This window comes from Sorex fumeus, unplaced genomic scaffold (assembly GCF_029834395.1).
Source record: "Sorex fumeus unplaced genomic scaffold, SorFum_2.1 ptg000047l, whole genome shotgun sequence".
Classification (NCBI taxonomy): Eukaryota; Metazoa; Chordata; class Mammalia; order Eulipotyphla; family Soricidae; genus Sorex; species Sorex fumeus.
The window spans coordinates 48,637,488-48,662,413 of record NW_026606104.1 but is presented as its reverse complement, the minus strand read 5'-3'; the positions used below and the strand labels follow the sequence as shown (position 1 = coordinate 48,662,413).

General features: G+C 49.2%; 1 protein-coding gene across 1 annotated transcript in view; it reads left to right on the top strand.

The window, feature by feature from the left end:
* Positions 1 to 24,926, top strand: part of PHC2 (polyhomeotic homolog 2) — a 110,735-nt gene that overhangs the window by 30,416 nt on the left and 55,393 nt on the right. Inside the window, exon 2 of the mRNA XM_056122948.1 lies at positions 22,876 to 23,088. Coding sequence (XP_055978923.1) covers positions 22,927 to 23,088 — 162 coding nt within the window. The 5' untranslated portion in view covers positions 22,876 to 22,926. The remainder of the gene's footprint in view (positions 1 to 22,875; positions 23,089 to 24,926) is intronic.

Here is a 24,926-nt window from a genome sequence, read left to right as displayed (position 1 = left end):
ACCCTCAGTCATGTAGAATGATTAAAAAAGACCTTCGATACTGCAGAGGACACATGCTCACCACCCCAACACATGCACACACAACACAACACACACAACACACATGCACACACACAACACAAACACAACACACATGACACACATGCACATACACAACACACAAACCACACATACATGCACACATGTACACAACACACACAACACATACAAACACACCACACACACACACACACACACACCATTTTACTTGTTATTCCAAATCTGGGGGAAATCCTCTGAGTTTTGTTTTAATGGTCTTGGTTTTGGAACCATACCCAGCAGTGCTCAGGGCTTATTCCTGGTCCTGTGCTCAGGGATCACTCCTGGCACAGCTCGGGGGACCAAACCCAGGTCAACTTTACCCTCTGTACTATCTCAGGCCCATCTGGTGAAAATCTCTGTAGAGAAAAAATCTTCTCTCCTCATGATTTAGCAGGGTGACAGAGGGTTCAGTCATAATTGTGCTTATTTAATATTTAAAGGTCTGCAAAGTACTTTGATCCTAATGAGGGAAAAACCTAAGTCCTGCTCCCAGGGCGGTGACAAGAACAGAGTCGCCATCTGCACTCCAGCCTCCAGATCTTTCCACCACCATTCGTTCCATCTTTCCAGGATGCTTTCAAGTCTCAGATTTCAGGATAAGAGAAAGCACAGGCAAGACGTTTGTAAAGCGAGCTGGATGGTCTCTAATAGCAGAGCCAGATGGGGTTTTATTTAGGATCAAGTCTCTAGCTGATGTGTTCTTTAAAAAAAAAAAAAATGAAAAGGTGAATTACTTTCTGCATGCGTTTTACATGCACAGGAAACAAAGTTAAAAAGTAAGGAAGCACCTCCAAGTTCTGGGGTTTCTCAGCCCTCAGGGCCTCTCTGCTAGGGCTTCCAGCAAGTCCTTCCCTGCAGCAGGTTGAGTGAGTGCACAGGACAGGCATTAGCAGAGGTCAGAGGTCAGGGGTGGAAGAGCTCGCTTTGCTGTCTGCCTCCATTGCCCCGGTGTTACCCATTAAGGTCATCCTGGGCATGACCACCAGGCCTCAGCACCCCAACAATAGTCCTCTGAGCTGGATTTCTTTCTCTCAGAGCTGCTAGTGGAGGTACCAGCCCAGGGACAGAACTGCTACCACTGAGACCACCCAGGAAAGGGAGCAGAAGGTCTGCACCCTGGAATCGATGCTTCAGGAGTCTCCTGACCCGCTCTGGGCTCAGCCTCTTGGAGCCCTGCCAGGACTGATGCAAGCAAGCTCGGCCTTGCTCAGCCAGGAGCCTTGTGCGGGTCATTTCCAGGTCCGTTCCTTCTTGCACGTGAATGACGAGGTGACTTCACCTGGGATGCCACAACAGAAACTCATCAGCCAGTGGCTTACATGCAGACTGTCCATATATTCTCCAGACTCATGCAGATCAGAGGTCTGAGCTCCCGGTGAGGGACCTTGTCCACTCTGCAGACTGACTTCCTTCGTGTCCTCCTGCTGGGGAGCAGAGGTAGCAGGCCTGGAGAGAAAAGATGCATCTGAAAGGGCTCTACCCTCCTGCCTCATCTCACCCTCATTCCCTCCCTGAGACCCAACCCCGGCATCGTTACTGCGGGGTCACTCAGTTGATCACGGGGAAGGACCTAACTCTTCTCAGCAGACTCGGGGGCAGCAGCACTGCAGCGGGGTCCTCCCCAGCTCCTGCTCCCTGACCCCAGGGCCCTGTCTTGCAGAGCAAGGACTGAGTTGGCCCGAATTGGCTTGTCACCTGTTTGGAGGACTAAGCACCTGGGGGTTGTCATGAGAATTACTTTGAAACTGAACAGCTTCCTCTGGAAAGCACTTGAGTTCAGTTTCCCAAGATTGTTCACCACTGAAAAATGCCAACATGTCGGGAATTTCCCACAGGTGTGTGCCAGGCACCCCAAGAAACTTTTCCCCTACCCTCACAGCTACCCCATGAAGTTAGTGCTGTGTTGATTTCCCAGTTTTGTTTGTTTGGGGGGCCCACACCCAGTGGTATTCAGGAGCTACTCCTGGAAGGTTGCTTGGGAATTGCTCCCAGTGGTGCCCAGGGAACCGTGCGGTACCAGGGTTCAAACCCAAGTCTCCCACATGCAAGGCATATGCACTAACCCTTTGAGATGTCTCAAAGGATTGATCTTCCCCATTTTACAGATGAGGACACTGAGGCTCAGAGAAGTTGGAGTGCTTGGGATTACACAGCTGGTAAGAGGTAGAGTTGATGTTCCACCCACATCATGTGATTCCAGATCCTTTATCTCCTGAACCTAAGAGCAGAATGTTGTTCTTCATTCCAGTCTTGGAGAAGAACATCTCAGGGGTTTCTGCATCCCCAAGCTGCCCCCTTGAGTGTATGTGGGAGGGGGCCACTGCTGCCCATTAGCTCAGAGGGTCTCCACCTCTGCCGCCTCCTCCGAGGATTGGGGCTCAGCTTGCACATCGATTCTCTGCCTCACATTTTCCTGAGAACCTAAGGGGATCAGGCTGCTGCCTGTCGGCTGGGGGGCAGAAGGGCGCCTCTGTGAGCCTCCTCTCCACCAACCAGGGCCTTCCTTGGCTGTGAACAGCACTCAGCTTGTGTCATGGGAAGGCCATGGGCCTTAACAGGCCACATCCATTTTCATTTACCTTCTAAAAGAAGATTAAGGAGAAAATTCAATTTTGCCTAATGCCTCCCCCAAATGACTAATTTATATGCTAATTAGCAAGATAAGAATCGATGAAACTAGTAATCAATATGCTATCCAAGACGCCAGTAATGAAATTCATTTTGAGATGCACCGCCAGTGGAAATGAAGCAATTACACCGAAGAAATGGGGCCGCTCAGGGAATAGGGGCGCCCGTGTGCACTTGACTGCATTATTTCTCCTTCTACTCCTCCCCTCATGCTTTCTCGCCCTGCTGAAGTCACGTGTCCATTCAGACTCTTTGGGGGCCCACACACAACCTCCTTCCCCTCTCAACCCCTGCCCCTAACATCATCCCTGGGGACTTACAGCCCATCGGGATATTGGAGGTCAAGAAAATGGGAATGTGAGAACAAGAGGTACCAGCACTGCAGGAGGGTCATGGCAAATAAGGACTTACTCTCACACTGCTGAGGTGGGTTTTAGGGTTTTCAATTTGAGAGCTCAACTATAATTATCACATTGCCTCTGATTTCAATTTTTTGTACCGCCAAACCTCATGTCAAATGATGTGTGCAGTATGACACAAAGGATGGTAGCTGCATGAGGTCTAGTATTTGAACCCAAAATACTTCTCTCTCTCTCTCTCTCTCTCTCTCTCTCTCTCTCTCTCTCTCTCTCTCTCTTCTCTCCTCTCTTTCTCGCTCCCTCTCCATCTCTCTCCCTCTTTCCCTCTTGCTCTTTCTCTCCATCTCTCTCTCCACCTCTCTCTCGTTTTCTCTCTCTCTTATACTAACTGTAACAATCTCTGGAGACCAGGAGAATAGCGTTATTTATTTCATGCTATTTAGCTAAGATCATTAAAATTGGTCTTTTGTCCCAGTGCTGTTCTTTGAAATCACCTAATGAGCATTTTCCCCAAAAATTTTAATATGAAAAATTTTAAACATGCCAAAAAGTTGAAAAATGTATACAGTGAATAGTATTTGGTATCTTTCCTGTGTTCTACCATGACCATTTTACCATGTCACATATGTCAGGCTATCCAATCTCTAGCTCTCCTCAGCCCATCATATTGTTATGCATTTCTAAACAAGTTGCAATCATCAGTCCTTTTCACTTCTTTCAGCCCACATATCCTTAACCAGGGTTTAATAAGTGTTTCTGTTTTCCTTATGAGATAAAATATACACACCATAGAACACACATGTCCGAGTTACACTGTCCTGTAGGTTTTGACAGATACACATACCCACGTACTCCAACCTTAGATCATCAGATAGAACATTACCGTCCACAAGTCACCTCCTAGTCCCTTTCCGAAGATTCCCAACCCCTCCCTTCCAGAAGCAACTACCAGTCTGATCTTTTTAATCAATGAACTTTTCTCCACTCTTGCAACTTAACATCAAAGAAGCACATCATTTGTGCTCTTGAGTGAAACTTCTCCCATCCAGCACTGTGCCTTTGAAGCCCCTCCAGGTTGTCACCAATTCCAATAGTCTGCTCCTTGGTGATGTTACTGAGTTCTAGTCCACTATATGGATATAGCACAGTTTGTCAGCTTGCATCAAGAAAGCTGCTAGGAACGTTTTCATGCCAACTTTTTACAGATGTATGTTTTCCTTTGGCTTAAATAAATTCCTAGCAATTGAATTTCTGTTTATATAGAGGAGATCTATGTTTAGTTCTCTAAGAAACTGACAGACCATTTTTCAAAGTGACCATGCTGTTCCCAGGAGGTTTTTTTTTATTAAAAAAAAAAAGCCAAAACACTGTCTCCTTCACACTGACCCAGCCCCTCAAATTTTTAATTAACTGGTCTGGAGTAAGAACCTGACATACTTGCTTCAGACATATCCATCTGGTGGTCTTAATATGAGCTGGAGGATGGAGTCTCTAACGATTTACCGTTTAACTGCAGATGAAAGATATCTAGGTACCTATGGACTTCTTTTTGCCATTGCCTTTATCTTTTACTTTTCCGGCTATCAGGACCTGCACGTAGTCTGGGATGATCTGGACTTGGTAGTGCAGTCTTTTGAGTGAACAGTTCTGCATTACTTTGGTGGGTGTAGGTTTTGGGGCCACACCAGCTGTGTTCAGCGCTTATTCCTGACTCTTTACTCTGGGATTGCGTCTGGTGGACTCAGGGTGCCATACGGGAGGCCGGGGATTGAACCCAGATCAGTCGTGTGTAAGCTCCAGTCCTATTTGATCTCCATTTTGCCTCCTTGTAATTAGATTGCTCAAGCAAGCTATAAATCATTTTTTCTGTTCTGTAAATTGGGGGTTATAATAAGTAAAGAATCTTAAGTCTTGTCCCTAAGACTTGCATTTAAAAGTCAAAAGAATTTTCTGAAAGTCACCATTGGGTCAGAGTGGAAAGAGAGTGCCCAGCTAACTGCCGCTCTGAACAAAGGCAGACTGACAACTCTTTTCTTTGGTCCTGTAATGCAGCTCTGGGTGGTGAGGCTGAAAGTGTCAGAGGTTGGAGCCCTGTCACCTCCTTCCTGCAGTGATTGAGTATAATTATCTCTGGTCTTCACAAATAATGTAGAAGCTACAAGTCCATAGGACAGGGATTTGAATTGGTTTTCCATCCTCTGGTAACTTGAGCTGATTGAATGTTTCCCTCTCCCCGTGTCACCAACAACACCCCTTTGCAAGGATGCTACTGGAGCTGGTATAAAGAACACAGTGAGGGACGAGAGAGAGAGAGAGAGAGAGAGAGAGAGAGAGAGAGAGAGCAAGGGGTAGTTGAAGTGCTTGCCTGGCATACAGCTGACTCTCTGGTTTGATCCTCGGCACCACTAGAAGTGACCCCTAAGCACAGAGCCAGGAATGACTCTTGAGCACAGTTGGGTGTGAGCCAACCCCCTCTTCACCACCCATTCCACCCACACACCCCAAAACAACCAAAGTCAGTGTGGAGCTGTCTAGGATCAAGATCATGGTTGTTTGTGTTGCCTTCATGTGAGATTATGTCAACAATAGCAGCACAACTAACCCAAAGCCAACAGCAGCCATCTGAAAGTCTGGCCTATTCAACAGAGGAGGCAGAGATGGCCTATACTGAGTCCACCTTTTGGGGGTACCATCCCAGAGCTTGGTGAACTGACTCCAAACCTTCCGTTATGCTATGTGTGGCCCCTGATGGTGCTTTACCTCAAATACTCAGTGCCTCAGTACTCAGGGCAGCAACAAACATCACTCCAAGGGGTCTTCTTGAGTGATGTGGACTTTCTCATCACTCAGCCATTTGAGGATTTGCTGATTGGAAGCGGAGGAAAAGCAGTTGTGGACTGTGGGCTTTTCCCAGTGAGCCTGGCGCCTGTGGGCATTGTTGAGGCTCTTTGGTCAGGCTGGAAGAGCTTTTGCTCCTTCCTGCTCAGGAGAGTGGGCAGGACTTTTCGTCATTTACTCCACAGACCAGTGAAGCCTCCCTAGGAAAGTAGCATTCGAGTCCTCTGAATTGGCTCTGGGCTCAGCTCTCAGCAGAGGTCCACGCTAAAGCATCTCTAAAGGAGCCTTTTCAACTTTCTGGCCTCCAGGCGTATCTGGCTCTGGAACCTGAAGGCTTTGTCAGGAGGTGCGGGGCAGAGGGAGTGAGGGTGAGAGATCATATGGCTCCTCTCCGAGGCATGCGCTTCAGTCATCCCCATCGGGGTTGGTTTTATTCTGTAATGTGTCCCCTGAGAAGACAGACTAAGCAGCCCATGTTACCCTGCAATTTCTCCAAACTATTTGCATGAAATACTGCAGGCAAAAAGCCCAACCCCTGATTGGCTGTTGCTAGGTAACAACATAATCATCAGGAAATTAGGCTGTCCTTTTTTTTCTCCGCCCCCTCCTCCCCCCCACCACCCCAAACCCAGAGTATGCATGTGATCCAAGCACCGAACAGGAAGAGAGAGGGAGTGGAACAAAGAGAGATAAATGGGATGGTCTTGAAGGCGGGGACACCAGAACCACAAACCTGCACCCCACCGCCCCACGGTAGGACAATCTGCTTTGGGTCGGGCTCTTTCCTCAGTCAAGTCAATATCGGTACATTTTCCTTCTTTATTTGAATGACAAAGCTGGCAGGTCCTGGAGGAACAGAAGCTTTGGAAGCAATTTTGACATGCGAAGTTGTTTTATAGAAGCAGTCTATGAGAATGACTCCCCAGGAGAACGGATAAATGAATGTGTCTGCAGCGTGTGGAGGCAGATAGGAACCCATTAGCATGGCTGCAGAGTGCTGGGAGGAGAGGGAGAGTGTGCATATGTATGAGGCATGTGGCAGAGAAAGAACAGGCATGCTTTAGACGGCTGGAGGAAGCCCCGAAGCAGAAGTGTCGAATGGTGTCTCGCATGTTCACATCAGCCAGGAGCTCCTCAGCCTTCCTCTCTCTGTCCGACTCAAGTTAGCCAGCAGATGAAGAAAAATTTAAAGAGATCGTATGTGTGTGCGTGTGCATGTGAGCACGCATGCCATGCATGTACATGTGTGCATGTGTGTACAAGTGCACCCACAACTGAAGCACCCGCCTCATTTTCAAGGGCCTGTCTCCAGCATATCAGACACTTGGACACTTCTGGGTGATGACCATCTTTGGAGACCAGCAGCATGTCCTCCCCTGCCTCCTCGCCCCAGATGGCTTCCCCCCTCCCCTCACCCTCCTTATGTGGTCTCCTTTTGAGTTCTCCAGTAATGACCCTGCCCTTAGACTAGGTCCTCAATTGCCAAGACTGCATCTTTCATTCATCTCCATAGACCGGCTAATGCCTTTAGCCATTCATTTGTCTGTGGATTAATGACTCCTGCACAAGGGACCAGCGTCTCCTCTGAGACTCCTTTCTCGGCTCTCTGGTTTGTCTTTCCCTCCCATCCACCTCCTCGGCTCTCTAGGACCACAGCTGAATTTTCAGAAGTCATTCATTTTACTGCTTCTTCCAAAGCACGCCTTATATATTTACTTACTTAGATATTTGGGGGGTTATTCAAAGGCGGTGGTCCCTGGCATAATGCAGTTTAGACCATTTTGTAGCCGTAGTAAAAATTCACAAGTGTATTGGAATGATAGCACAGCGGTAGGGCGTTTGCCTTGCACGCAGCCAACATGGCCGACCCGAGTTCGATTCCTCTGTCCCTCTCGGAGAGCCCGGCAAGCTACCGAGAGTATCTCGCCCACACGGCAGAGCCTGGCAAGCTCCCCGTGATGTATTCGATATGCCAGACACAGTAACAACAAAGTCTCCAATGGAGACGTTACTGGGCCCGCTCGAGCAAATCGATGATCAACGGGAGGGCCTTTACTTTACTTTTACTTTACTATTGTGTGTCTGGAGTCAGACAATGTCTGCCAGTAACCATGACTCTGAAGGGGATACCCCCCATCTCACACACCCCCCAAATGACTTGCTGCCTGCAGTGGGCAAGCCTCCCAAGCCTCCAGTCTCCCACCCTGGGGAAAAGAGACTTGTCATCACTTACAGGGGCACCAAGGCCCCTTCGGTTCCTGGGACAGACAGGAAGCAGAGCACACACCCAGTGCTCTGCAGAGCAGCCAGGGAGCACAGTGAGCCGACCTTCTCCAAGACGGTGGCTCACAGATGTGGTCCCTGGGTCACAGTGTCAGAAGTCTAGGGGTGGGACTAAGCATCTGTTTTGCCAAGCCCTCCAGGTGAGCCTCACCTATGCTAAAGTTTGAGAACTTCTGTGAAAATGTGTTGGGGAACAGTTTTTCCCCAAGATGCCTGGGCATGTTGCACACCGGGTCCCGGCAGACATGGGGCAAACGATGATGGGGTGCATGGAGAAACACCCTCTGGGATAGCTGATGGCTGTTGACTTTATTGCCAAATACACACATGTTTTATAGAAGGTCTTGGCTTATAGGAAGACCCAATCACATAGTTTAGCATTATTGGCCCATCATCAATCCTACTCTGCTTTGCCCTGGTCCAATCCCAATCAAGGCGAAATACTGCAGTTTGGATGACCTGCTAAGCGTGCGTGACAGTTTCTGTGTCATGGGTGCATGTGACTAGGAGGTTGAGTGAGGCTCAAGGCTGAACACCCAGTGCTGACACCCTGTTCTTGCCAACTTTGCCCAGATACTCCCTCTTGCGAGTGAGGCTTTGTTTCTGGGCCGCTTTGCAAGGTCAGGTCTTATCTGTTCCAGTGCCCGTCACCATGCTCCACAAAAATGTGCGTCTTTAATAAACTCCCAGGTGATACTGTTCTTTGTAGGCCTCTACTCTAAAAATAGAAAATGGATGTAGTATGTTCATGGGAATGAGTGCCCTACCTAGAGTACCCTCCGTGTGTTTCCAAAGTCAGACCCTATTCTAAGGAGTCTCCCTCAAATGGAACTTCCAGCTGATTCAATGGAAGAGTATCCCTTCTTCTTGGGACTGGGGGGTGGGGGGTGGGGGTGGGGATCCAGGCAGTGCTCAGGTCTTAGTCCTGGCTCTGTGCTCAGGGATTATTCCTGACGGGGCTCAGGCAGAGACCATAGACGGTGCTGGAGATTAAACCCTGGGTCAGCAACATGCAATGCAAGCACCCTTGTACTATCTTTCCAGAATGCTTATATAAAATCCTAGAGCTAAGGATGGACTTCACACTTATTTCTGTTTTGTTTTTTTCTGTCTGGACCTCTCAAGCAATGCTCAGGGGTCCCAGGAGGCCATGCCTGGTGATTCTTGGCCAACTAGGACAGTTCGATGCTTAGTAGGGTGATGCCATACGATCTCTGGTAATACTATCACTGACTCTGGGGGCCCCCAGGTCCACCCTAGAAGTGCTTTGAGGGCCATGTAATGCTGGCCATCACACTCAGGGCCTTGCCCGTGCAAGGCATGTGCTTCAGCTCTTTGAGCTATCTCTCTGGTGTCCCTTTTAGAAATTTGCACACTGTTTCCCTTTTCTTTAATGGAGGAGGGAAGGTAAGAATATGCAACAGAGACCATATGCTATCCACAAACTGAACTAGTTGCTACGTGGCCCTTTATAGAAAATAGTTGCAACTCCTACTGATTTACTTATTTATGAACTTTCTTGGTCTCTCCTTTAAAAACTGCTAATCCCTTAATAACAGAATCAATATTTAAGTCAGTATTATAGTCAGTGCTACACACATATAGAAATGGTCAGTCCATACAGGATTGGTGGTGTTTGAGTGAGCTAACCAGTTGGGTGATTAGTTTACTGGGAGTGCAACAGAGAATAATTTCCACTTTGTTCCCTATCCACAGAGTAAGAACAATTGATTTCTTGGCCTTGATGATGAACACGAAGAAGTTCATACTAACCTGGGCGATGTAGCTCAGCTATAGAGAACTTGCCGTTCATATGTGAGGTCATAGGTTTAATCCACAGCACCGCCATCCAAAAAAAAAAATATATATATATATCTAAATATATGGAATTTACTCTTCCTTAGTAATTGGAATGATGAAAACCAAGTAAAAACTGTTTTACAGTTTAAAAAACAAGATTAGCTGAAGAATGTTCATAAATGGAAGAGTTCACAAGAAATTTAAGCACAAGCTTAAAATGTCAGCTGGATTTCTGGTTGCCAATAAAGATTCCCATGTAATGTATCCATGGAATGATGCCGTCCCACTGGCATAAGAGTCCTAAGAGGCGAGGCCGTGTGGACCAGTGCATGGGAGGCTGCCAGCCTCTGCCTGATGCCTGCCTGCACAGGAGGACGGAAGCTCACTGCTCAAGGCAGCCCACTCCACCTTTTAACAAACGCAGTTATTAATAAGTGCTTTTTTGTTGGTGTTGTCAAGTAGAAATCTTACCTCTTCACAGCTCCCTCTCTGCCTACTAGTTTCCTAGTTCTGCCTACTCAGCTGTCAAAATTAGCTGCCAAATTTTTATAAATATGAGAAAAGAAGTGAAGGTAAAGTTACACTTGAAAGAGTGGAAGATTGGGGCTGGAGTGATAGCACAGCAGGTAGGGCGTTTGCCTTGCACGTGGCTGTCCCGGGTTTGATTCCCAGCATCCGATATGATCCCCTGAGCACCGCTAGAGTAATTGCTGAGTGCAAAGCCAGGAGTAACCCCTGTGCATTGCCGGGTGACCCAAAAAAGAAAAAAGAAAAAGAAAAAAGGGTGGAAGATTGGGGGAGGGGGGGCGGGTCTAGCCTGTTTTTATCACTTTCTCTTGCAAACAGTAGAGAGTGGGTTAGAAACACAGGAAGCCAATGCTACTGAGTATGGAAAGAGGAGAAGCAAATGGCAGGGAGGGTGTGGGGGAGCGGGGGGAGACAGTAGAATCTAGGAAGAATCCAGACGCCTTCAGAAGTGATAAACTGATCACAGCATGAACAAGAACACCAGGGAGCATGCTGATTCTAATTTCTAAACGTCGTTGACTGCACAGGGCCTACAGATGTGTGAGGAAGGGGATCTAGCAACAAGCCTCTTCTCTGTGTCTTCACCCCCTGCCCTTGCCAGCTCTCATGTGCACCTGATTATATGTGTCTGGGGTCCCTCACCACCCACCTTAAGCTCTTCCAGTCATAACACTTCCCTGGCTACCACTTGCCATTTCCCTGTTGGAGGGGTTGAAGTTTTCTCCTTCTACTCCTTTTCTCAGGAAGAAAACTTCTCCGATACGAAAATGGGTTTTTTTGGACTTGGCTAAAAAGCCTGGGACCAATTGCGCGCTGAGAATGTGTTTACTAATTGTGAAGGATTAAAAGCCCCAGATGTCGGCATCTTCCTTTCTCCACAGTCAAGGCATTCCACGGGATGCCTGGGGATTTGTGTTCTCTGAGTTCCAGATCTTAATGGTTCTGGCTGATGCCATTTCCTTATTCATTCCCATCCCCACACCAGGAGGGCAGGTTCCAACAGGCAGGAGGCCCATTAGCAAGTGCTGGGGCTGGGCCACAGGCCAGGCTGTTGTGCTGAATGTCTGTTTATATGTCTTAATGATTTAAAAAAAAAAAAAAACCTTAAAAATCCAAATCATTAGCTCTGTTGTTCGCTGAGAAAACTGAGCCCGTGGAGATTAAGTAATTTCCCAACCTGCCTAAGCTCCCCTGTCCAGGGCAAAGGTCGGAACCAAAACTACATGCTCAGAACCAGAAGCTCCTTCTTGTTCTTCTGAATCCTGCTACCTCCTGAAACCATGCCCTCTGGAATGGGGTGTGGGTGGTGGGGCAGAGCTGGCAGGAGCAGGCGGGGCAGAGGCTGGCCCTGTGCCTCAGAGGACTCTGGCAGCTGTTTTTGTTTTGTATTACTTGTCAGTTAAGGAGTAGAAAGTGATTTTGTGAGCACTGTTCCCAGACAAGCTTCTCTGTAGATAAGGCAGCGTCTGAAGGCCCTGGGGAACAGGATCACGCCCACACAGGGGCTGTTCCCGGCTTACCGTCCAGCTGTGATTTCTGGGACATGAGAAAGGCACCAGCAGGGTCTTCGCTGACCCTCCTGTTCAAGAAAACTCTTGTGAGAGACAGAAGTCAGAGGGAAGGCATGGGGAAATTCCCTTTTCTGAGCACTCACTTGATGAGCTAACACTGTCGGGCTGCCCAGAGAGGCCAGGGCCGAGCAAACACTCCTGGTGCCGCCTCACACCCCTCACTGCCCACTCCAGCCTAAGGCCCTCAGCCCCATTTGCTGATTGGGTGCCTCGGCCAGTGACTGGACCTCTCTGAAGCTGTTTTCTTTTTATTTACTTATTTTTGGGGGGTTTTTTGGGTCACACCCAGCGTTGCATAGGGGTTACTCCTGGCTCTGCACTCAGGAGTTACTCCTGGCGGTGCTCAGGGGACCATATGGGGTGCTGGGAATCGAACCCGGGTCGGCCACATGCATGCAAGGCAAATGCCATACCCGCTGTGCTATCACTCCAGCCCCTGAAGCTGTTTTCTTGCAGGAGAATTGAGGAAACAATGATTGCAGCGTTGAGTGAATGAGACAAAAAAGAAGGGTAGTTATGCAGAATAAGCAAAGTAGTGCCAGTAGAACTCCTATCCCAGAGCCCCTGCCTGTCGCTGGCTCTGATTCTCATTTGTCAGTGCCAGGCAAGCAACAGCCTCCTGGTGGAGAGGAGAGAAGCCACTGAGAGAACCAAAGTCACCAGGACAAGAGACATCACCTGTCTCCCAGGTGGTCTGTTCCCCCTGTGATAAGTTAAAGCCCATCCCCCCATCTCCTGTGCTTGTCAAGGGGCCTGGGGAGGAAGCCTGCCCCCTTTGAGTGAGCTTGCCCAGGCCTTTGCTAAGGTGAGAGCAGGAAAACTGGCCACCCCGATCTAATCTTGTCACTCTCGGGCACTCTGGGCACTGATGTTCCTAACAGTGAACAAAGTCCTCAACCCCAAGTGCTACTAAGAGTTACGTCATGGGTCCAGAGCTCCTGGTAGGTCTGAGGTCCATCCCACCTTGGAGGATGGAGCAAGGGGGGGCGGGAAGAAAAGGCAGATCGATAGTTCTCTCACCCTTCCACAGGACTTTGGAAGCTGGTGATTCCCCAAGTCCTGCGTGGCTTATTTGTATGTGTCAAAGAACAGCAGAGGCAGAAGGCTAACAGCCTTCCGCGTTTCACCGGCCCCGAGCCAGTCCTGGGCTGGGGGAGCAGCAGGAAATGGCAGGTTCTCAACCATAGCTGGGGTATGTGTGTGACTATGATGGAGAGACTTCTTCCTAGCCGTGGCTCCTGAGGTGTCTGTGCACGCATCACGGGAATGTCTAGCCCTGCAAAGAATCCCAGTGGAAAAGTAAACCGAACACAGCCCCAAGACTCGACTCCCTCACCACATATGCAAGAATGTTTTGTTGGGGCTCTTTTTTTCTTTCTAGTTTGGGGTTTTGGAAGGCACCTGGTTGAACCCCCAAACAGGCAGCATTCACTTGGGACGGGAGAGATAATACAGTGGACAGGGAGCTTGCCTTCAGTGTGGCCAACCTGACTTGGATTCCCTACACCACATGTGGTCCCCCAAGCACTTCCAGGAGTGATCCCTGAGTGCAGAGCTAGGAAGAAGCCCTGAGCACTGCCAAAAAACCCAAGAAGCAAACAAGCAAAAATAATCAAACAAAACCCGAACAAACAGGCACTGTTCAAAGTGGGAGGAAGAAGGACATGGACCTAGTGTGGGAGGGCTGGCAGGGAAGTGAGAGAAATTCAGGTCTTCAGGTGAGGTCCCATGGAACAGCTGTGGGTACTTGCCTTCTGGAAAGCTGGGAGGGTCGTCCCAGTGTCGGCTGAGAGTCCTCCATAGTGAGGCGAGTGATTGTTCCTTTCCTGCCGGGTTAATAGTGTTGTCAGAATAGCAGCTAGCACCTGGGAAGTGTTTCTGGAGCACAGGGCGGGGGTCTGGTGCTTCCCATGCAGTGATTCCTCCCAGCAGCCATCCATGCTGGCCTCCTGGGCTTATCCTCACTCTCAGGAGCCTTGAGCCTGGCGAGGTTCTGTGGCAGCACAGAGTCTCCTGACTCCCGACTCTGGAGCTCATATCCTGAACCATCTCTCAGAGGTCCACTTTAGATCACGAGTCCCTACAGGCCGCTCCCAAGAGACTTCTGAGAAGGAGAGCAAAGGTTTAGACCACGAAACAGAGCCTGGCTCTTCACAAAAAGGTTTATCGGGGAGGGGACCTCCCAGGTAACACTCAGGAGGCCCTGGCCCACTCTTGTTGATTCTGGGACCATCAGACCAGATGGCTCAGTGTTAAGGGCCCTGCTTGCTTGGGCCCAGAGTGCCTGGGGACTCAAGTGCCCAGGGGTACTCATAGGTCACCAGCATCACCCCATCAGTGCTCGAGCACCGTAAAGACACTTATTTCTTTTGGTGTTATACCTGGCAATGCTCAGGGGTTACTCTTGGCTCTACACTCAGGAATTACTGCTGGGGGTTCTCAGGGGACCATATGGAATGTTAGGGATCGACCCCGGGTTGACTGCATGCGAGGCACCCACTGTACTATGGCTCCAGTCCCAAGAGAATTTTTTGAGTGTCAGTGGGAATAATGATGAAAAACACTTCTGGCAGCATATGTGCCCATCTTCCCTGCCCTAGGAGACACAGCCCGTGTTTGGGGTGGCCCTTTCTTAGAGCAACGAAGCCCCCACCTCCACAGTGTAGACAGACCCTGCCTTGAGCCTCAGGCCCACCATACCCCTAGCCTTGCCTTCCCCGAGAGAGCAAGTCTTCATACCCTGCTCCTCTTCATGGTAACCCCAGTACCAGCTCATTTCAGAAACACTCAGTGTAGTCTGCCTTTCCTGAAGCACAGGTCTCAGAAAGGTAGGTGGGGTCCATTTCATATGGAAATCCTTCTGAATCAGTCCTGGGCCTACAGGACACCGTTGAACTTCTCCCCCTTCACGTCCGTCATGTTGGCCTTTTTTGTTTGTTTGTTTTAAATTTTTATTAGTGAACACCATGAGGTACAGTTGTAGACTTACAAATTTTTGTGCTTGGGTTTCAGTTATACAATGATCGAATACCCCTCCCTCCACCAGTGCCCATTTTCCACCACCACCAATCCCAGTATCCCTCCCACCCCCCATCCCCCCATCCCACCCTGCCTCTGTGGCAGGGCATTCCCTTTTGTTCTCTCTGTCCTTTTGGGTGCTGTGGTTTGCAAAAGAGGCATTGAGTGGCAATCATGTTCAGTCTATGGTCTACTTTCAGCATGCATCACCCATCCTGGGAGGATCATTAATTTGGTGCTCCTTTCTCTATCTGAGCTGCCTTTTCCCCTAGCATGTGTGGCTGGCCTCTAAGCCATGGATTGAACCTCCTGGTACTAATCTCAGCTATTCTTGGGTGTTAGTCTCCTATTTTGTTACTTTATATTCCCCAGATGAATGCAATCTTTCTATGTCTGTCCCTCTCTTTCTGACTCATTTCACTTAGCATGATACTTTCCATATAGTACCACTTGCATGTAAATTTCATGACTTCATCCTTTCTAACAGCTACATAGTACTCCATTGTGTAGATGTGCCAAAGTTTCTTTAACCAGTCATCTGTTCTCGGGCACTCAGTTTTTTTTTTCCAGATTCTAACTATTGTAAACAGCGCTGCAATGCACAAACAGGGTTGAATATACTGACATCTCCCCCCAAGCATATGATCATCTAATCTTTGATAAGGGGGCAGGAAATGTGAAGTGGAACAAGGAAAGCCTCTTTAACAAATTGTGCTGGCAAAACTGGACGGCTACATGCAAAAAAGTGGGCTCAGATCTCTGCCTAACACCATGTACAAAAGTAAGATCAAAATGGATTAAAGACCTAGCCTTTGTTTCTTGAACTGGGTTTCAAGAGACACTGAAGGAGGCAGCATTGAGGCGGCTGGGGCATGGGTTATGAAGAGGTTTGAGCGGAACCCTCTGGGCCTGCTCCCAGTAGAGAGCACCCTCACAGGGCAGCCGGAGGCGTCCCGCACCGGTGCAACTCAGGATACCTCCAGTAATGCAGAAATTCCGAGGTGTATAAGTCTCTCCGCAGCCCCTGGAGTCTCAGGGGCTTGGATTCCTGACTGTTCGGCTCTCACCTGGACAGAGGAGAGGCAGAGTCCAGAGAAGGACCTCAGCCACTCGCCTTTCTGAACTTGGCCTACTCAAGCTACTGCCCGCGTGGTAGCACCAGCCGTTTCTGTGGGGCCACCGGCCCTCTCGTTTCCTGTCCGTCTGGGGTTCTGTTAGGAACAGCCCTCCCCTAACTCACCCCAGGGCTTTTGGGCTCCACTTGGAGGCTGTTTTTATCGTCTTTCCCACTACTTCCCTGTTACCCCCGTCACAGCTATAATCCGCAGCGAATGAATTTCCCCCGGCTCCAGGGGAGCAGAGGCCCAATGTCCCCGAGACTTGGTGGCTCCTGGGAGGGCAGGCTGGTCTGCACAAGCTGTCTTTCTCCAGCTGCTGGTTTCGGGCCCTGCGGCAGCAGAGGCCTGTAATCAGATCACTCCGGACCCAGCTCCCCCACGGCAGGGAGGGGCGGCTGGACCCTCGCAGGCCGCACAGGCTTCAGAGCTCCGACTCCCACAGAACCACAGAGTGCGGTAAAACTCAGGAAAACAGGCTCCCGGTTCTGGACGGCAGCCACTAATCGGATTTGACTGCGGTTCATGGTGGGAGTTGACGGGGACAGGCCGCCTGGGGGAGGAAATAAGGAACTAGTTAGAAGGAGGAGAGGGTTAGGGCTAAGCGGGAATTAAACGGAAATTGAGTGGGGGAGTGAGTGGGTGTGCAAAATGCACAGAGTCTAGAGACAATGAAAATTGAAGGGTTCCGATTCTCTAATGAGGGGCCCCAGGGCTTGGGGTTTAACGAGGGTCCACAGATACCTCACTCACCCTCCCTGAGACTTGAGAATAACTCCTTTCCTTCCCACAGGAAGTGGGAGTGGGCAGGCACTGAGAGCTCGGGTTCAAACAGGGAAACTCACAGAGAAGGTTTGAAAGCCACTGTGTTGGTCCACGCTTCCTGATTAAATTCTTTCTAATCTATGTTCCTTTTCACTAAAAGAGCAATAAGAAAGTGATACGTGGTGGTGCTGAGGATGTGGTGAGCAGTAGGGTACTTGCCTTGGCATCCATGTGGCCCTGGCCACAATGCCTAGCAGAGGATGGAAGGGAGGGAAAGAGGGAAGGAAGGAAAGAAGGAATGCAGGAAGGGAGGGAGGACGGGAAGGAGGAAAGAAGCGAGGGAGGGAGGGAGGGAGGAAGGAAGGTCCCTAGGGCAGAGCCGTACCTTCTGAGTTCTCCCGAGGGCAAACTCAGTATGAGTCTGCTTTTCTTGGGGTTATCTTTCAGGCCCATGCCACCGAAGGAGAACTAAAGGAAGCATACCTCCTTGCGTGAGGTATGCTTTTTCTCCCCCCAAAGTAGACCTCGGTTTTTACATAAGAAAAACAAGGGAAATTGTGGTAATGTGGGATTTCCTGAACCCACCGGCAGGTGTACATGTACATTACCCTTAATTTCTACAAAATCTAGAGAACAATTATTTTATAAGAGACTTGGCAGACTTTAATAATAAGGGGATTAAATTATCTCATCATAGTTCCTTTCCTCTTCTGAAAATCCACTTCCTCTGTGCTTTTATGAGGACTTTGTCCACTGTCATTAAAATAATGGCTCCAGGTGAGAATCCAAGTGACTCTCAGCAGATGTAATATGAAAGTAGTTCTGACTTTGTTGTCAGACCTGGTTTTGAATCTAAATTCTGTGGTGACCTCAGGTAAACTACTTAGACAAGTTCCTCACTGACAAAATTGTGATTCTACCTTTTAAGTAGAAGTTGTGAGCATTTACGATTCATTTGCTATATAGAGTGTGGCATGATCATAGGTGCTCAATAAACACACACTATGGGCAACATTGATGGGAGCTACTGGAATTTAATCAACATAGGTCACTGTCACTGTCACTGTCCTCCCGTTGTTCATCGATTTGCTCGAGTGGGCCCAGTAACGTTTCCATTGGAGACTTTGTTGTTACTGTGTTTTAAAGCACTTGGGGGGATTCTGTCCATGAGGTTGAAATTATGGACAGATGACAAATTATGGACACTTCTTTGGATGAGAAGTAGGGTAGAGTGTGATGTATTTCACAGTATTTTGTTCAAGGAGCATTTATGGAATGACGTACTGGATCATGTGTGAAAAGTAGGGCATGGACACTATTCTCTGTGAGTACAGAGCCCTGTGAGGAAGATAGATATATAGCAAGTCTCTTTCTTGCAGTGCTGCTTTATAAGAGCAAAGGGAAACGGGAAGTCCAAAGTTGTGGGAGCAGCAGTCCCACTGAATGGCTTAATTTTAGAAATCCAGATCTAAGTATAGGGGTTAAGGCCCTTACCTTGCATGCAGAGTTAGGAATAGCCCTGTTGCCCCACTGGGTATGCCCCTCCTGCCCCCCTGCAAAAAAAAAAAAGGACGAAATACTGTTACTGAAAGTATATCCCAGTGATTTGATTTTTTTAATCCTAAAAAACTTCTTAAATTAAAATAAAATTTGAATGAAAAAAATGAAAAACCAAGATCTAGTTTGAAGGAAGCAAGAGAAGCATTATTAGAAGAGTTGTATTCCGTCAATGTTTTGCAGGAAATACTCAGGTTGTTTTGAAGATCTAAGATTTGGCTAAGGGGGTGGGGGGGGCTGGTAAAAAAAATGGGAGAACAGTGTTTTGGAGAAAGTGAAGAAACATCAGCAACTAATGCCACAGAGAGGAGATATGGCACAGAAACCCAAACGTTGGGTTATTTGTAATTATGCTGATCCTCGCGAAAGTGTGGTGGGAAAAAATGGGAAATGAAACAAGTAGAGTCATGTGCCGCATGAGGGAGGCGGTGGGGAAATCCTGTGAGCTCACGAACAGGGGTGACTCAACTCCGGGTTCAGGGACAACAGAATATCTGCATTTAAGAGAACAAAGGTGGAGAAAACAGTGTTGGCAGGTCCTCCAAAATTTAAACGTAAAATTACCATAGTAGTTTTGATATTGCTGGAATTCCCCAGCAATTCCACTAGTAGATGTGTATCCTGAAGAATTAAAAGCAGGACTCAAACTAGTACATAGCATCAATGTTCACTGCAGCTCTGTTTATAGTGACCAAATTGAGGAGACAATCCAAATGCCCCTTGATCGATGAATAAATGAACAAAGCGTGGTACATTCATAGCAGTGAACATTATGTGGCCATAAAAAGGAATGAAGTTCTGATCTATGCCCCGACGTGGTTAAACATGACAACACTGTGCTAAATGAAATAGGCCGAAAACAAAGGAAAAGGCATTTATGAAACCACTTAAGTGAGATCTCTCAAGTCAGCCAATTCAGAAACAGAAGTCCTATGGGTGGTGAGGGGACAAGAAAAATTACCACTGAATTATTACAGTTTCTGTTTGGGATCCTGAAAATTTCAGAAAACAGGTCATGGTAATAGATTTTGCAAAATGGTGAGTGGGGAAATATTTACATTGCACGCATATAGGTGTGTAACATATATAATCAGTTTTTTTTAATTTAAGAGAAACAAATAACTTTGTGCCCCAGCCACATATCATAAACAAAAATCAATTCAAAATGCATCAAAGACCTGAATGCAAGAACTAAACTTATAAAACACTTTGAAGAAACGCAATATAAATCCTCATAAATTTGGAAAGTGGTGAAACAGTGGTTTCTTAGATATGGTTACAACCAAAGAAAAAACATAAATTGGATTCATAAAGACCCCAGTTCATGGCATTTGGAAAACAGATAACACACCGGTGCAGTAATTGCCCAAGGCGAAATATGAGGTAAGATAAGTGAAAAGAGGTTCCGCGATGAACCCTCACATACCCACATCATCAAACCTCAGCGTCATTAGAGCCCCATTTTTCACACCAGGAAATTCAAAGTTCAGGGATGTGAGCCACCATGCTCTCCAGCTACCAGCTGGTAGGGCTGGCACCCCTAACTTCCCGGGGCACTGCAGCTTCAGGTTCTTCTTTGCAGTACGTGTTCTTTCTCCTTGATCACATTGGCTTTCCCGGGGAAACTGAGCCCCCAGACAGTGTCCAGAGGAAGGCCTGGGCTCTACAGGTCCACGAGCAGTCGCCGTGCACCTAGCCGCACTTATGGCATCTGTAAAGCTGAGATTAAGCCTTTCTCTTCTCTCCCTAGTCACTCCACAGACATCTGTAACAGCACACTCTTTTGAACGCATCACTCATTTGGAGAATGGCAAGGGCTGTGTGACATTTTTTTAAAATTTTATTAAAAATGATTTATACCATGATTTACAAAGTTGTTCATAATAGAGTTGTTCCAGGCATGTACTAGTCCAACACCAATCCCACCACTGGTGTTATCTCCCCCTTTGCCAGTGTCCCCAGTTTCCTTACTTCTTGCCAAGCCTGCCCCCGTAACAGGCATATAATAAGTTTCCTTTACATTGCCTACTCCAACATGGACACTCTTTGGTCTGTACTACATCCCTATGTTCATCCTATGTAAGCAGAGCTTCTTTTTGCAAAGTTAATAGGAGACTTAAGATGATTCACTGACTTCATAATCCCAGTCACTTTTTACCTCCTCCTCCTCCTCTTCCTCCTCCTCCTCCTCTTCTCCTCCTCCTCCTCCTCTTCTCCTCCTCCCCTCCTCTACTTCATCCTCCCCTGGAGGTTTTTAGCCACCTGCCTATTCCATGGCCCCAAACCACATTTCTACAGAGGTCTTTGTGTGCTTTTCTTTAGTTCTGAAATAAGCGACCTTAAGTTTTACCCTTTCTCATATGACTCCAGAAGTCAAGAATCTTAAAACTAATGGTGGAAACAGGGTGACAGGAAGAGGAAAATTTGTGGAGGGAAGTGGACACTGGTGAAGGGATCCATGTTGAAGCATTTTATGCCTGAAACCCAATCATGAATAACTTTGTAATTCGTGAGGACTACATTTTTAAAAATAAAAAAAAAACTAAAAATAAAGATAGGCATGCCATGCACCCAGTTACATTTTCAGTAGAATGTTTTTAAAAAAGTAAATTTTATTTTAAAAATAGATTGCTTTTGTGATTTGAAAATAATGTTTGGGGGTGAAAAAAAATTGAGGACTCCTAGCTTCTACCTCTTTTCCATTTCCAGTACTTAGCAAGAAGACCCTATCACAAGGTATTCTTGTGACAGCTACTCAACAGATATTCTGGATGTGGGGAAAGTCAGGACTTACTGGCTGCAAAGATTCTCAAAGTTGTTACCGTGGGGTGGCAGGTGGACTAGAGCATCTTTGTGCCATGGAGGCAGAGTTATGTGTGGGTTCAAGTGACTTCAGGTTTCCTCGTCCTTTGAAATGTTTTCTCCCCTCAGTGGAGTCTGAGCCTCCCTCCTCTGCACTTTTCTGGAGTGGGGGGGGGAGAATCCAGGGGGAGTGCACTCCTGGGAGACAGCTGGAGCTAGCAAAGCATGAGCTAGAACAGAGCGTGCGAGCCCGCACGGGAGGGGCGCGTGTGCTGTCTGGAAAGGCAGTGGGAGTCTGGGCATGAACGCGAGAGAGAATGTACTGTGTCCAGTCTGGGGAGAGTGATCCTCCCAGAACAGACTGCAGTGAGGAGAGAAGGGTGAGAGAGACCGGGGGGGGGGGGGCGGTGAAGAGAACAAAACGAGCAGCGTGAGGGCGAGTGTGAGGCTCTGGTGCTCAGTCGGGCAACCAGTGGGGATCAGTGGAGGGAGAGCACGAGAGAGTCGATGGGGGAGAGCCAGCCCATGGAGCCTTCACTAGCTCTCTGAGCACCAGAGAGCTAATTACTAATAGCTAATTACTAGGAGCCTCTAAGAGGGGGGTCAGAACCACAACCAGGGGCCAGAGAGACAGTAGTGGGGGTTAAGGCGCCACATACAGTCTTCCAAGCATGGCCAGGAGTGACCATGAGCACAGAGCCAAGCCTAAGGGAAGTGAGTATGAGGTGACATATCACCGGGGAAAGAAAAGCGATTATGAGCACATCGGTGAGAGAGATCTGGGATGAGATGCAGGAACAGGAATGGGTGTGTGGAAGCAAAGATGCAGGGGACAGCAAAGGCAAGGGAAGGCACAGGCAGAAGCCAAGAGTGAGCCAGGGACCGTTATGACGAAGATAGTTGGAAATGAACACTCTGGACAAGAGCGGGGTGCTGGAAGTTGGTAAAGGGACAAACATGATAACCTCTCAGGATCTATATGCAAACTATAATGCCCTAAAGGAGGGTGTGAACGAGAGAGAGAGAGAGAGAGAGAGAGAGAGAGAGAGAGAGACTCAGAGACAGTCATGGGTGATTCCAGCCCTGGCCTCTACCTGGCATACAGCTCAGCCATTGCATACATAAGGCTGAGTCAGAAGTGCTCTAGGGCCTGGGGATGGGGCGCAGCAGTCAAGCACAGGTCTCACCTGTGTGAGCCTTGGCCTTGATCCTCAGCCCCAGAAAGAGAAATAATAGTAATTAGCTCTCTGGTGCTCACTGAGCACCAGAGAGCTAGTGAAGATCCCCTAAGGTCACTTGCAGGGGACCACGCTAGGAAATCAGCTTGCTGTCATGCTGGGAACTCCTCCAGCAGAGCCCACAGGTCCGTGGTGTCTGCATCAGGAGACCCACATCTCGCACCGTGAAGCCGGCCTGGCCTGGCCTACCACTGCCAGCGTGTCTCAGGACCTCTGTGTCAAGGTCCCCCCTGCCCAGGGGCATCCTCCCATGCCTGTTTAGCGACCACTCCTACCCCTTCCCTCCTCACAGCCGCTCGCTCTTCTGCCAGCCGAGGGCCCTGCCAGCGCCACCCCCCAGGCCATGGAGAATGAGCTGCCCGTCCCCCACACGTCCAGCGGTGCCAGCGTGGCCAGCAGCCCCAGTGGCTGCAACAGCAGTGGCAGCAGTGGCAGTGGAAGCGGCCGCCCCGCGGGGCCCCAGATCTCCGTGTACAGTGGCATTCCCGACCGGCAGACCGTGCAGGTACGACCCCAGCTGGTGAGGAGAGCATGTGCCTCAGACGGCCACAGGGCCAACGTGGGCTGACAGAATAACGGGGGTGTGGAGTCCAGAGTGGGTGTGATGGGATGTGTTCGCAGACATGAGGCTGTGCAAAGAGCATGCTCTGTGGGTCCAAGCAAGTGAGAGGGGGACGGATCAGGAGACCCTTTCTCGCCTGCTGATTCTCACCCCTCTGGGCTGTTCTGGGAAGACATGTGTGGGAGGATGTTAAGAGGCAAACAAAGGGGGAAAAAAATAAAAAAACAGGGAAAAGAAAGAAAAAAAAAGCCAGGAGCTGCTCTATACCACAACCGAGACCTACTAGGTCCATGACCACTGACCCGGGACAAAAATACCTTTCTTAAAGGCAGCAGTCCCAAGGGAGCCCCAAACATTCCTGTCTTGCAGCGTTTGACTTCTTCCTAAATCAGCAGCTTGCCCATGAGGATGTGGGGGGAAGGGGGAATCCCACACTGTTCCCAGAGCACTTGGCCCCAAGCCCTGGCTGACATCTGCCTTCCCTACCTGCTCTCAGCATGGCTGTCGGACACGCCGATAGCACGCAGAAAACAGGTTCCCTGCAAAGGCAGCACTTGTGCAGGGTGTTCAAGGTAAAAAACGAAAACCTGAATCGTACCCTCCACCCCAACTCGTGTTCTTAATCTCTACAATATCTGGGGCGGGGTTTGGTTTGGTTTCAGGGCCACACCCAGCGGTGCTCAGGGCTTACTCCTGGCTCTGTGCTCAGGGGTCACTCCTGGTGGGGCTCCAGGGCTCCTCTGGGGTGTCAGGCATCAGCGGTATGCAAAGCAAGCGCCCGACCTCAGTCCTCTTTACTCCAGCTCCTACAATGAGGTTCCCAATAAAACTGGCAGAAAAGACCTCACAGCCAGCAAGGTTTGCACTGAGGAGCTCTGCTAGTCCCCAAGGGCTAACGGGCCGTGGCTCCCACTGCTGGGGTCCAGCCAGGGAAAGGGAACTGAGGAGCAGCCATGGCAGATGGGAGGCTGGAAACTGCCACCCAAGGTGATGTCTGCAGACCCTCCGGAATCCCCCCCTCCCCTGACTCCTGCAGCCTCCCGCCTGACCAAACCGTCTACTGGTGTCCGCTCAGGGTCTGGCCCGGGAGCATAATAGCTCTAGTTGCCAGCAGCTGACATCCGTGTGTGCCTCCATCCACTCCTCTGCACAACTCAGGGAGAACAAGTTGCGTTGTTTTCCCTCCAGTTGGCCCTGGGTTGACTCCGGCAAACAGAGTGGACCAGTTGTGGCAACATCCACAGGGAACCACTGGGGGCTCCCACCACTCTCAGACTGCCCCCACTTGCAAACGGTCCTCCCCGGGGCCCCTCCCCTATGTCAGCACTGCCAGAGGCACTGCAGGAGCCATGAGGAAAGAGGCTTAGGGAGGGAGCACCGGGTGAACAGGCGTCTGTGGGTCACAGGATGCTGAAGGAAGGAAGGTGTGGATGAGCAGAGGTGGGGTGGGGTATCCAGCCCTGGGGGAGGCGCCATTTAGGGGGGAGGGTTAGAGGGGCAGGATCCAGGGTTAGGATCAGCCCTACAGCTAGAGGTTTCACAGAGCTAAGGCCAGGGAGTAGGCCCGAGCTGACCCAAGCCTTAGAAGGTGGCAGAGGGCAGAGCTGACAAAGCATCAGAAGGGAGAAAAGTCTTCAGCTTGGAGACTGGGCTCTGGGCACTGGGCAAAGACTCTTCCTTCTCTCTGTCCCTGGGGCCCCAGGAGCCTTGGGGTGCTGAGACAGAAGTAGCCAGGAGACAAGAGCTGCTCTGTGTCCTAGAGAAAGGGAGCAGGAGTCTCC